Source organism: Galeopterus variegatus, unplaced genomic scaffold (genome assembly GCF_000696425.1).
Source record: "Galeopterus variegatus unplaced genomic scaffold, G_variegatus-3.0.2 Scaffold5601, whole genome shotgun sequence".
Classification (NCBI taxonomy): domain Eukaryota; kingdom Metazoa; phylum Chordata; class Mammalia; order Dermoptera; family Cynocephalidae; genus Galeopterus; species Galeopterus variegatus.
Window position 1 is genome coordinate 1 of NW_007731712.1, and position 11,859 is coordinate 11,859.

The 11,859-nt window shown below is 39.9% G+C and overlaps 2 protein-coding genes across 2 annotated transcripts in view; one reads left to right on the top strand and one right to left on the bottom strand.

Moving 5' to 3' along the window:
• Window positions 1–1,090: 1,090 nt before the first annotated feature.
• LOC103605124 (NADH dehydrogenase [ubiquinone] complex I, assembly factor 7-like) lies at window positions 1,091–5,975 on the bottom strand (the record flags this gene model as incomplete). The annotated part of the gene is made up of 4 exons (XM_008589707.1): window positions 5,921–5,975; window positions 5,429–5,592; window positions 2,571–2,651; window positions 1,091–1,201 (listed from the first exon to the last, which is right to left on the bottom strand). Coding segments are annotated over exons 1-4 (411 nt in total), but the record flags the coding sequence as incomplete, so codon positions are not given.
• Window positions 5,976–6,104: 129 nt separating this feature from the next.
• Window positions 6,105–11,859, top strand: part of CEBPZ (CCAAT/enhancer binding protein (C/EBP), zeta) — a 29,125-nt gene continuing 23,370 nt past the window's right edge. Inside the window, exons 1-2 of the mRNA XM_008589708.1 lie at window positions 6,105–6,272; window positions 8,464–9,965. Of these exons, the coding sequence (XP_008587930.1) occupies window positions 6,117–6,272; window positions 8,464–9,965 (1,658 nt within the window). The 5' untranslated portion in view covers window positions 6,105–6,116. The remainder of the gene's footprint in view (window positions 6,273–8,463; window positions 9,966–11,859) is intronic.

Consider the following 11,859-nt stretch of genomic DNA (forward strand, 5'->3'; position numbering starts at 1 on the left):
TTTTCTTTTAAAAAATCCTTCCATTCCTAATTTCAAGCAAAAATCATATAGCAACAAGAAATTTAAATTTATATTGAATATATGTTTTGTTTTTTACATCAAATTGCCAAGGTACATACAAAATAAACTCAAAAAGACTAATGGGTTCCAAAATAGTAAAAACTATAAAAGTTTAATAAATACTATTATCAGGTACTGTAAACAGTAGTCCTCCTATTTATTGTTTTTTTAAAATAGTAGGTAGACTGATAGAAAGAATGAGGCTGGCCAGTTAGCTCAGTTGGTTAGAGTGGTGTTGATAACACCAAGGTCAAGGGTTTGGATCCCTATACCAGCCACCCACCAAAAAAAAGCGTAATTAGAAAGAATGATACAAAGAATATCCACCATCTGGTCAAAGAAATGGAACATGATCTTACTTATAAAGCTCCTGTGTCCTCCCTCTACCCTCAGAAGTCACCACCATTCTGAATCTCGGGTTAATCATTTCCTGACTTTTCTTTGTAAACATTACTAAATATATGAGTATTTGCATTACCAAACATATAATGTTTAATGTTGACTATTTTTGGAATTTATGCAAATACAATCATGATATGAGTTCTTTTGCAAGTTGCTATTTTCATTCAACATCTTATTTCATGTGGAACATTGTTGCATCTGTTGTGATGTCATGCACTCTTACTGCACTTGGTATTCCACTATATGACTATACCACAATTTATTGGTCCATTTTCCCACCAATAAGCATCTGGGTTGTTTCCAGTTTTTTGCTATTCTAAACAATGCTATTTTCTTGTACACGTCTCCTGGTACATATATATGAGTACACTAGATTCTCTAGGGTGTATGACCAGCAGTAAAATTGCTGGGTCATACAATGTAAGTAACTGTGATAAAGTTTTTATTATCTTTGTTAGTAGATAATGCCCAATAGCTTTTCAAAATGGTTGTAACAAATTATACTCATGTACAAACACTATATGAGAGTTCCCACTGCTCTATTATCCCCATCCTCACCAACACTTGGTGTTATCAGACTTTCTAATTTTTTCCAATCTGGTGAGGATTACATTCTTTTATTACTTACCCTCAAAATATCTCCTGTGAGGGTACCCCTACCTGGGCCCAGTTCCACCAGCTGGAAAGATGTACTTTTTCCAGTGGCTATCCATTCACTAATGAACCATATCCCTAGAAGCTGTGACAAGGAAAAAAATATACTAAAGTATTATAAAGTATAAAAGCATATCATAAAACTCCACATAAATACACACTTTACATCAGAAAGCAAAATGTTTGCTAACAACCATATGTATGTTATTTAATATATGCATATATGTTTACACACATAGGAACTACAGTGGATTAAATTGCCCCCCAAAGTCACTGAAGCTTAATCCTCACTATAACTGTTGAGGGTGGGAAATCCTATTATGTTAATTGAAAGACGGGGCCTTGAAGAGATGATTAGATTGTAAGGACCATGCCCTAGTTGATGGGCATAGTTCTGAGGACTTTAAAAGAAGGACATGTGAAAGTCTCTCTGCTCTGCCATCCTGCCATGTGAGGCCCTATGTTACTGCCAAGGAAGACCCTCACCAGATGTATTCCCTGGACTTTGGACTTCCCAGCCTCTGAAACTGTAAGCAATAAACTTCATTTTCTTACAAATCACCCACTTCCAGGTATTTTGTTATAAGCAACAGAAATAGAATAATACAGAAACTTTACTGGGACTATGTCACAACGTACACCATTTAGGAAGTTTAATAATAGGAGAAAATAGTTACAAGGCAGCTTCCACTATAAAAGGTCACACATACAATATATGCATGTACTGACACAACAAACTAAACCCCAAAAACATGTACAAGGAAAAAAATAAAGTAAAATAAAAGTCCCATGACACAGATAAGAGGATATCACTTACAGAAAGGTACTAGTATCTGAAAGCAAACAGATATATGAAATGCGATTTTGCCATTTCTTTATACTCATATGATTTAAATAATTACATGACTCTTAGACATGCTTTCCAATATTTGGATTTTACTTGCTCTTATGTACTATTTCCTATTTCTAAATTCATCAAAGTTACTTATAAAGGGAGACTTCAAAGGTAACTACAGCTCACTTATGGTTGGGGCTTTAGAGCTCATCTTGATTCCACTAGTTCCTCTGTTCTTTTCTATCTTTTCTCTCTTCCTTCTTGGATACTCTCTACCTCTTTCCTCACCTTTCCTGTTGTCTTTCTTTGTCTGCTGTTATATTACATCAGGTTTGCCTCTTTTCCATCCTGTTTATTTCCATCTCCTTTTTTTTCTTTCTTTTTGCCCCTCTTATCTCTCCATTTCCTTTTCTACAGTGAAGTATAAACTTTTTAAATGTCCTCTCTACCATTTCTCTTTTCTATTACCATTCTATTCCCTCAGTATATAAACTACTAAAAATTAACTTTTGATGAATCACAAAAAAAGATGTAAAACACTACTGTGGAATAATGCAATTTGATCTGCTCTCAAATGTTTATGACAGTAGTTTCTTTTATGGTTTACATCGGATATTACCTCCCCAAAGATCTGACTTATTTCAGGTGAAGTAATAAAATCTCCTTTTTCTCCTAGCATGTCACGGTACACATAATAACCCTGAATAAAAAGAGAAAACAAATTAATTTTCAAGTAAAGCTTTTTAAAACACCCCTCCAAAATCTTACATAATGTACACCATGAATAAGTATTTAGTAAGAAAGTTCTCCCCTCTAAATAAGCTAGATAAACAGTGACTTTACCTAAATTTTACAAAGTAATAGTCATTTTGCAGTGCTGGTAGAAAAACAATTACTCCTTGACCATAAAGGCAGAAGCCATGCAATGTCCACCTCTGCATACTCCCTCCCCTCCCTGCTCCCATAACCCAACACAGGGGCCTACCTCTTCAGCCTCCTCTCCAAAATCCTAACACTTTCTGTTTCAAATTAGCCATGCCTGCTGGTGATCATGGGAGTTTACTGTGTGAAAATTCACCCAGCTGTATACTTGTGAATCTGCTCAAATGCCATCTTTGCTGACCTCTTCCTCCAACCCTCCAACCTAAGACCAAATCCAGAGCTTCCTTTTCCATATGTCCATGTTCTTCAGCACAAGGTACACTTATGTGGGGAAGATCTTATTGATCTTCACGTCCCAAGTTTTAGCATAATGCCTAATCTTGAAGAAACACTCCCGAATTGTCTGTTAAATTCCTTATGCTTCCTAGCCCCTTATTCTACTACCTTACTCTTAGCAGGTGACCTGTGTTCCCGTCCCATGCAGAAATTAAAGAATGCTATAAAATATGACCTCCCACCCTACCTGACCTCCACCCACCTGTTCCCATTCCTTCCTTGAGATTCAAAGGAGAAATGCCTTCCCCTTCCCCTCTTATCCAAACCTAGTCCTGCCCCCTGGGCTCTGGATTGCCATTCCTCATATAACTCCCACGGGCCCTTTGCATCATCCCTTCTCTCTCACTTCTTCAACTTTTCCCTGTCAGCATTATAAATAAATCCAGTCACTCTCATTTTTAAAAACTTTTCCCTCCACACACCATCCCCCTTCTAGGCTTTCTCCTCTTCATAAGTAAGCACGTCAGGGGTATTTAACCTTTTTTGTGTTATGAACCACTTTGGTGGTCTAGCAAAGCCTACAGGCCCCTTTGTAGAATGTTTTCAAATGCACAGAATATAAAACGCACAGAATTACAAAAAAAATCAAATTGGAAAATACTTATCAAATGTTTTTTTAAAATCTGTGAAATTATATATACTTCTTTACTAGTGTATTAAAAAAATCATGCCACAGCTCTAATAATTAACAAAATTTTGAAGTATGGATGAACACAATGGTATTTTGAGATACCTGTGATCACTGTATTGTGATATACCAGTGATTTCCACTGATGACAAAGTCACAGGTATTGCTTATGCTACTGGTTGTTGCCTATGCTCATAACTGAAGAAATGCTAAATTTCAGTTAGAAGTTAATGAAAATAAAGGCGAAATTTTGTTTCCATCCAAACTCATGAACCTCCTGATTTCTATTCAAGGGTGCCTAAGTTAAGAACCTCTACTCTAAATTTTAGAGTTACCCCAAGTCTTAACTCTGGGAAGCCTTCCTTTCGCTAAGTATGCTCCCTGGTTCCTTGGCTTTAAACACCACCTATATGATATCAACCAAATTTATATATGCATACTCAATCTTCCTCCGAAATACCAGACTCTTATAGCCAATTGCCTACTTACTCTCTCCACCTGGATGTCATCGCCAACACGGTATGTACAAAATTCAGCTCCTGATGTAGACCCTCTCCCCAGTATTATTTTTTTTCTGTCTTTTTGGCAGCTGGCCAGTAAGAGAATCGAAACCCTTGACCTTGGTGTTATAACACAGTACTCTAACCTACAGAGCTAACCAGCCAGCCTTATCTCCATCTTAGTCTCAGTAAAAGGCACCACCATCACCCAATTGCTCAAGCTAAAAGTCTAGGAGTCAGTTTTGCTTCCTCTCTTTTCACAGCCTTTCTAAACCTAATCCCTCAGGAAATCCTGTCATTCCAAGACATATTTCTAAACCTTCCACTTCTCACTGCATTTCTACTACCACCACAATAGTCTAAGCTGCCTAGCTTGCAGCACTGCCCACAAGAATTAAAACACCCCTGCTTCAGTAAACCTTCAGACACTTGAGTCACTCCACCACATCCAACAGCAATAGGCCAAACCAACCCCATATGAAATATGAGATGTCATATTTCAGCCCAGCAAAACGTGAAATATTCTAAAATAAAGGACTATAGGCTTTATAGAGCAGACAATCAAATACAGGTCAGAAAGCTGTGACAATGTTTAATCCTAAAACCATAAAGAGCCAGACTTTACAATCGCAAGAAGAAAACGCAAAATATGCCTCCAATGCCAAATAAAGCCATCCCAACAAAGACAACTTTCCAGGCAGTAAACTCTTATTTCCAGTTGCCTAGTGAAGATTTACACCTAAGAGTCTCATTTACACTTCAAATTCATACATCAGGCTGAACTCTTCATCCTTTCCCGCCCCTGCATTCCCTTCTCCCAGAGCAATGACTCCACCGTCTACCACAAGCCCAGGTCAGAAAGACACCCTTCCCCCATCTCATAATCCAACCGGTTACATTTTGTCTCCTAAACACTCTGCAATTTGTCCTCTCCTCTTTATTGGCACTGCCGCTAACTGCACCTAGCACTGACTGACACTAACCTATCTGTCCCGAGGTCTTCGGGGATGGCTGGTCTCCCGGAAGGCACCCGCACTGCCTGTGCTCAGGACCTTCAGGTTTCTCCCTCCTGGTTCGCACCTCGAAAACTTGCGAGGACAGGCCTAGTCCTCGGGTTCCCCGACCCCTTACCTTGGCCGGGTTGGTTAACACCTCCTTCATGTACTCAGCCACAGTGATGGGGCCCGTAGACTTTATTTTGTACATAAGATGCCGCAGCATTGGCGTCACCGAGTTGTTTTCTGCCGGCTCATTCCCGGAGCTGCAGTATTTCGCTCTCCAGATACGGGGAATGACTGCGAAAAGCACAGATGAAACAGGCCCCCCTATAACTTTCAGTGTGTACACGTGCAAGCAACCTGGGCACCTCCAGAGCAGCCTCATTACCTCTGAACCTCGCCCCAACCCCGGAGGGCGGACTAACGAGCGCAGCACACCCACGAGGCTCGGAGAAGGCAGGCGCCTTGCCCGCGGCCACAGGGCCGTCCCACGTCTGCGGCTGCACTCGTCTCACCCCGGGGCGCACTCAAGCTGGAGGTGAGCCCCCGAGCCTCCAGCTGAGGAACTGAGGAAGGCGCCCCCGGCGGTTTCCAGGGCAACCGGGGTTCAGCGGGCGACACTTACCCACGCGCGCCGCGACGCACACCCGACCCGCGCCGGACCTCGCCAGGACGCTCATGCCGAGCTTCGCTGGCGGCCACTCTCTGCCCAGGGCCTGGGGTGGGGATTGGGCCGTTTCTGGGAGGAGCCCGCCCCAGCGGAAGTAAGTCACGGCCAACAGGAAGTAAACTGCGGGTCGTGTGCGTGTGCTCTGCTAACCATGGCGGCCGCCAAGGAGGCTTTGGAGTTCCATGCCAAGCGTCCCTGGCGCCCGGAAGAGGCGGTAAGAGATCCGGACGAGGACGACGAGGGTGATAGCGGTGAAGCTGAGAATGGGTTCTCTCTGGAGGAAGTGTTACGCCTCGGAGGCACCAAGGTAACGGCCGCGGCTCCCGGGGAAGGAGGTCAGGCGCGGGGAGCCCGGAGTGGTTCCGCGTGTGGCCGAGCAGATGGCCCGCCGCTCCCGCGCTGCGGGGAGGGACGGCCTCCCGGACCCAGATCGTAGCCTTGCAGTGCGCTCGGCGCACTTCCCGCACTTCTTCCCACTTCTCTTTACGAGAGAAAAGTTTCGAATTGGACGTGTTAAGCTGTGTCACTATCATTCCAGCAGGTTGGAGAGGACTGAGTTTTCTTGGTCCTGACCTCGTGGCATCAGTGTTTTGAACGCCAGTGCTGCTGGAATTTTAAGTTCTGTTCCCAGGGGTACGTGCACATGCTCACTGTACGCTCTAGAAGCCCTCCTGTTTGGGGAATGTGCATCCTAATTCAGGGAGGGAGACGGTAAACAAACTCTCAGATATACACTACGTCAGACTCTGAATAGTGCTGTGGAGAAAAATAAAACAACGATGGAGGATAAGGAGTAGAGAGGGCGTTGCAGTTTTAAATGAGGTGATCTGGGAACGCATCACTGAGATGTTTATGCAAAAACCTGACGGAAAGAAGTGGGCCATGTGCCATTCCATTCAGATGGAACTGCAAAAGCAAAGTCAGAGGCAGAAGTGTGCCGAACCTTTTCCATGAACAGCAGAAATGCCAGGGTAGCTGAGGCAGAATGAGGTAAGGGGAGAATAGTAAGAAATATGGTAAGAGGGTGGGCTTTTGCTCTGTGTTTGATGCAAAACCATCGGAAAACTTCAACAGAATTTGGCGTATTTTTAAAAAGTACTGTTTTGTTTGAAGACCAGACTTTGGGGGTGAAGGGCGATTAAGAGACAGGAGAAATGCAACCCCGAGGGGCATTTTCACAGTTTGCTCTGTATTTGGGTTATACTTATTATTTGAATAGGCAATAAATACACGATACAAACTTTAAAAGGTTGTTGGTGAAAACAACATGGTGAAAAGTCTTTCCCACTTTTATCTCCAGCCATGCAATTTCCCTTGTAGGAAAAAAGTATTTTTACAAGTGTATTTTACCTCTTTTGGAAATATTCCATACTTTTACAAGAAAATACATACATATACTTAGGTATATGAAATATATGTGTTTTTTACACAAATGTTACCATATATAGGTATTCTTATCTGTATATTTTGCATTTTTTTCCTTATCGTCTTAGAGATCCTTCTGTATCGGTGCATGAAGTTCTGTGTCATTGGTTTTGTGGCTGCATAATTATTGTGACTTTAATTATTGTGTCTGTCTTAATTTAACCAGTCATTTATTGTTGATGTTTACATTGTTGCCAGTCTTTTGCTATTTTAAATAATGCTGCAGTAAGTAACCTTAAACATATGAGGGTACTTCCAAAAGTTTGTGGTACCTTTGTCTATGTTTTCCCACATTTGGAAGTACCCTTATATGTGTAATCTAAATTTGTAGAAACAGAATTTGTGGGTCAAAGGATATGTGCCTTGTAGTTTATGATTGAAGTTGGCAAATTGCCCTACATAGACGTTGTGCCAGTTTTTACTCACATGAACCATGTGTGAAAGAACCTTTTCCCCCACACCCTCTCCATCACCACCCATCATAATTTTATCTTTGCTTATCTGATATATTAAAAAATGGATGTATCATTGTGGTTTTAGTGTGGATTTATGTAAATGAGCATCTTTTCATATTTTCAAAGAATCATTTTTTTTCCCTAGGAACTGTTCATATCCTTTGCACGTTTTTCTATTGGGTTATTTGTCAGTTTCTTACTGATTTGTAGGAACTTCTGCGAAAAGGTATTAAACCCAATTACTTTGGTATGAGTTGCTCATATTTTTTTCTCCAGTTTTTCTATATGTTTCCTTTGTAAGAGAATGATAAATTTACTAATCCTTTCCTTTGTGGGCCCAGAGTTTCATATCAAATTTGAAAAGATTTTTCCTATTCTGAAATTATGTTTTTAATTATCTTGTGCTTTCTCTTATTATGTTATAGTTTTATTTTTCACATTTCAATCTTTCATCCATCATGTATTTATTTGGGGCTAGGGTGGGAGCCCAAGCAATACCATAATAACGCAGTTTCATTTCACTGATTTCAAAGATACAGGATTCAAATTAACTTTTGAAGTTTTGACTAAACTGTTGAATTTGTAATCTACCTTTAACTTTCTTATGTTTTTATGCAGCAAGATTACCTTATGCTGGCTACTTTGGATGAGAATGAGGAAGTGGTGGATGGAGGCAAAAAAGGAGCAATTGATGACCTTCAACAAGGTGAATTGGAAGCATTTATTCAGAATCTTAGTTTGGCCAAGTATACAAAAACTTTCTTAACTGAAGAAGATGAACCAGCTAAAAAAGAAAATGCCAGCAAAAAAAAAGCAAAAGTATCTAAAGTAGATAATAAAAAGCAAAATACAGCAGAAAGTGAAAGGACATCAATCAGTAAAGTGAAAAATAAGAATAGGCCAGAACAACGTTCCACTGAGAACAACAGTACCATACCGAAAGCAAAGAAAGATAAACAACAGGATGTCTTTGAATTTTTTGAGAGACAGACATTGTTACTCAAGCCTGGAGGCAAATGGTATGACCTGGAGTATAGTAATGAATATTCTTTGGAACCTCAGCCTCGGGATGTTGTGTCTAAGTACAAAATCCTGGCTCAGAAGCTGTATGAGCATGAAATCAACTTATTCAAAAGTAAGACAAATAATCAAAAGGGAGCCTCTTCTACCTGGATGAAAGCAATTGTGTCATCGGGGACCCTGGGTGACAGGATGGCAGCCATGATTCTTCTTATTCAGGATGATGCCGTTCACACACTCCAGTTTGTAGAAACTCTTGTTAACCTTGTTAAAAAGAAGGGCAGCAAACAGCAGTGCCTTGTGGCTTTGGACACTTTCAAAGAATTACTCATTACAGATCTTTTGCCAGACAGTCGGAAGCTACGGATTTTCAGCCAGCATCCTTTCAATAAACTAGAACAGTTGTCCAGTGGTAACAAGGACTCAAGAGACAGAAGACTGATATTATGGTATTTTGAACACCAGCTGAAACACTTAGTGGCTGAATTTGTGCAGGTCTTAGAAACTTTAAGTCATGACTCACTAGAAACCACTAAAATTCGAGCCCTTTCAGTGGCTCATGAGCTTCTTTGTAACAAGCCTGAGGAGGAAAAGGCTCTTCTTGTGCAGGTGGTAAATAAACTGGGAGATCCTCAGAACAGAATAGCCACAAAAGCCTCCCATCTATTAGAGACATTACTCTGTAAACATCCCAATATGAAAGGAATTGTGTGTGGTGAAGTAGAAAGGCTGCTCTTTCGCTCAAATATCAGTTCCAAAGCTCAATATTATGCAGTTTGCTTTTTAAATCAAATGGTCCTATCTCACGAAGAAAGTGAATTGGCTAATAAATTAATAACTCTTTATTTTTGTTTTTTTCGGACTTGTATCAAAAAAAAGGATATTGAGTCAAAAATGCTTAGTGCCCTTTTAACAGGTGTGAATAGGGCATATCCCTATGCCCAGACTGGCGATGACAAAGTGAGGGAGCAGGTTGACACGCTGTTTAAAGTGTTGCATATGGTGAATTTTAATACCAGTGTGCAGGCTTTAATGTTGCTTTTTCAAGTAATGAATTCTCAGCAGACAATATCAGATCGATATTATACAGCATTATACAGGTAAGTACACAGCATTCCAATATATGAATGAGGAATAACTTGATCTAGGATGTGTAGCACATGCAGTACCCCTCTGTGAGACAAGAGAAAGAGTTAGAAAACTGGATTTTAGGAGATAAGCAACTTGCTACTCATTAACTTTGAGTAAGTCACTTAATCTTTATTTCTCTGATGGACACAAACTATATTAGATGCTTTGAGTACACTTTTTATTATTTTTTATTTTGAGAAGTTGTTAAAATACAGAAAAATACCCCAAAAACATTTACATCCTACCACCTAATATTTCAAAATTAACATTTTGCTATATTGGTTTTAAATTTGGGGGGATATTAAAGAAATAGTGCAGGTATAATTGAAGTTTTCTTCTCCCCCTTATTCTTGATCCTGTATCTCCTTCCTCCTGTCCTTCATGCAGCCATTCAGTAATTCATCCAACAAGTATTTTTTGAGTACCTACATATGCTGCCCATGTTTCAGGTGCTTAGGATATGTTTCAGGTACACAGTGAACAGAAATCCTGCCCACAGAGGTGCTTACATTAATATTGGGGAAGACAGGATAAACAAGAAAGCATGTTTAATGTTGGGGGTTGCAATTTCAGGGGGTTTTTTTAACACTGAGATTAAGGTTTTGTTACTGAACTTTGCTACTGTCCTGCAACTCACCCATTGAGGCATACTTCGAACCGTGTAAACGGTTTGGAACGAGTATACAGCAAGCTATGTTTAAGAATTTAATATATTTCCTTCTAATTCATTTTTATAATTTTACATACATATATATTGTGAGAAAATGTAAAGTAGTGGTTAATATCTTCGACTTAAGCCACACTGCCTGGGTTTGAGTCCCAGCCATTAGTTTGTATTGTAACTTTGGGCAAATTACTTAATCCTCATTGGAAAACCCTAATGGATTAATCCCATTTTATCATGCCACAGTCACTCTGTATATTGGAGAGAAAAGCACCTGTCGCATATGTTATTACGAATATAATGAAACTTGCCCAAGGTTATGCCACTAGTTAATGACAGAACTTGGGCTCTAATGAAAATTGAAGAGTTAATATATGTGTTAGCCCATTTAGGTATGGTAAGTGCTTAACGTGTCTAACACATAAAAAATGCTATGTAAGTGTTGGCTGCTATCCTTATTAATCCCACTCAAACTCATCTCTCTGGTGTAATCCTCCTAACAGCTCTTCAGTAATTTGAGAGATACAGTAATTTGTGCAAGGTCACTTAGGTATTAAGAGGCCAAGTTAAGTCGCAAATTCAGCTCTACTGGCTTTAGAGTTCATGACATTTCATGGCACAGATTGCTCTGGTACACTAGAAGGAATCTCAAAGGCCTTTCCACAATTCAAGAGTCTACAATTTTTTGAAGTAATAGATACTTAACATTTTTTAGTTAATAGTTCTTGGGAAGAATTCCACGGCTGAAAATGTAGAAGTTTCAGGATCTTCAATTTTTTTGGTTTGTTTTAAACTTTGGGGGGGTCATAAAGAACTTCTAATTTTTAGAAAATGTTTGGAATCTGTTGGAAAACACTTTTTCTGTATCTTTTTAAATCATTCTGTTTGACACAACATTCTAACATCTCTAAAGAAGAGTACATTCCATAGTTTTTTTTTTGTTTGTTTGTTTGTTTGTTTTGTCTTTTGTCTTTTTTTCCGTGTCTGGCAACAGATCGCAACCCTCAGTGTTGCCCCCGTAATTCTGTTTGACACAACATTCTAACATCTCTAAAGAAGAGTACATTCCATAGTTTTTTTTTTGTTTGTTTGTTTGTTTTTTTTGTCTTTTGTCTTTTTTTCCGTGTCCGGCAACGGATCGCAACCCTCAGTGTTGCCCCCGTACCGGACCCGGGCCCGGCAAAGGGAGTTACAACCTC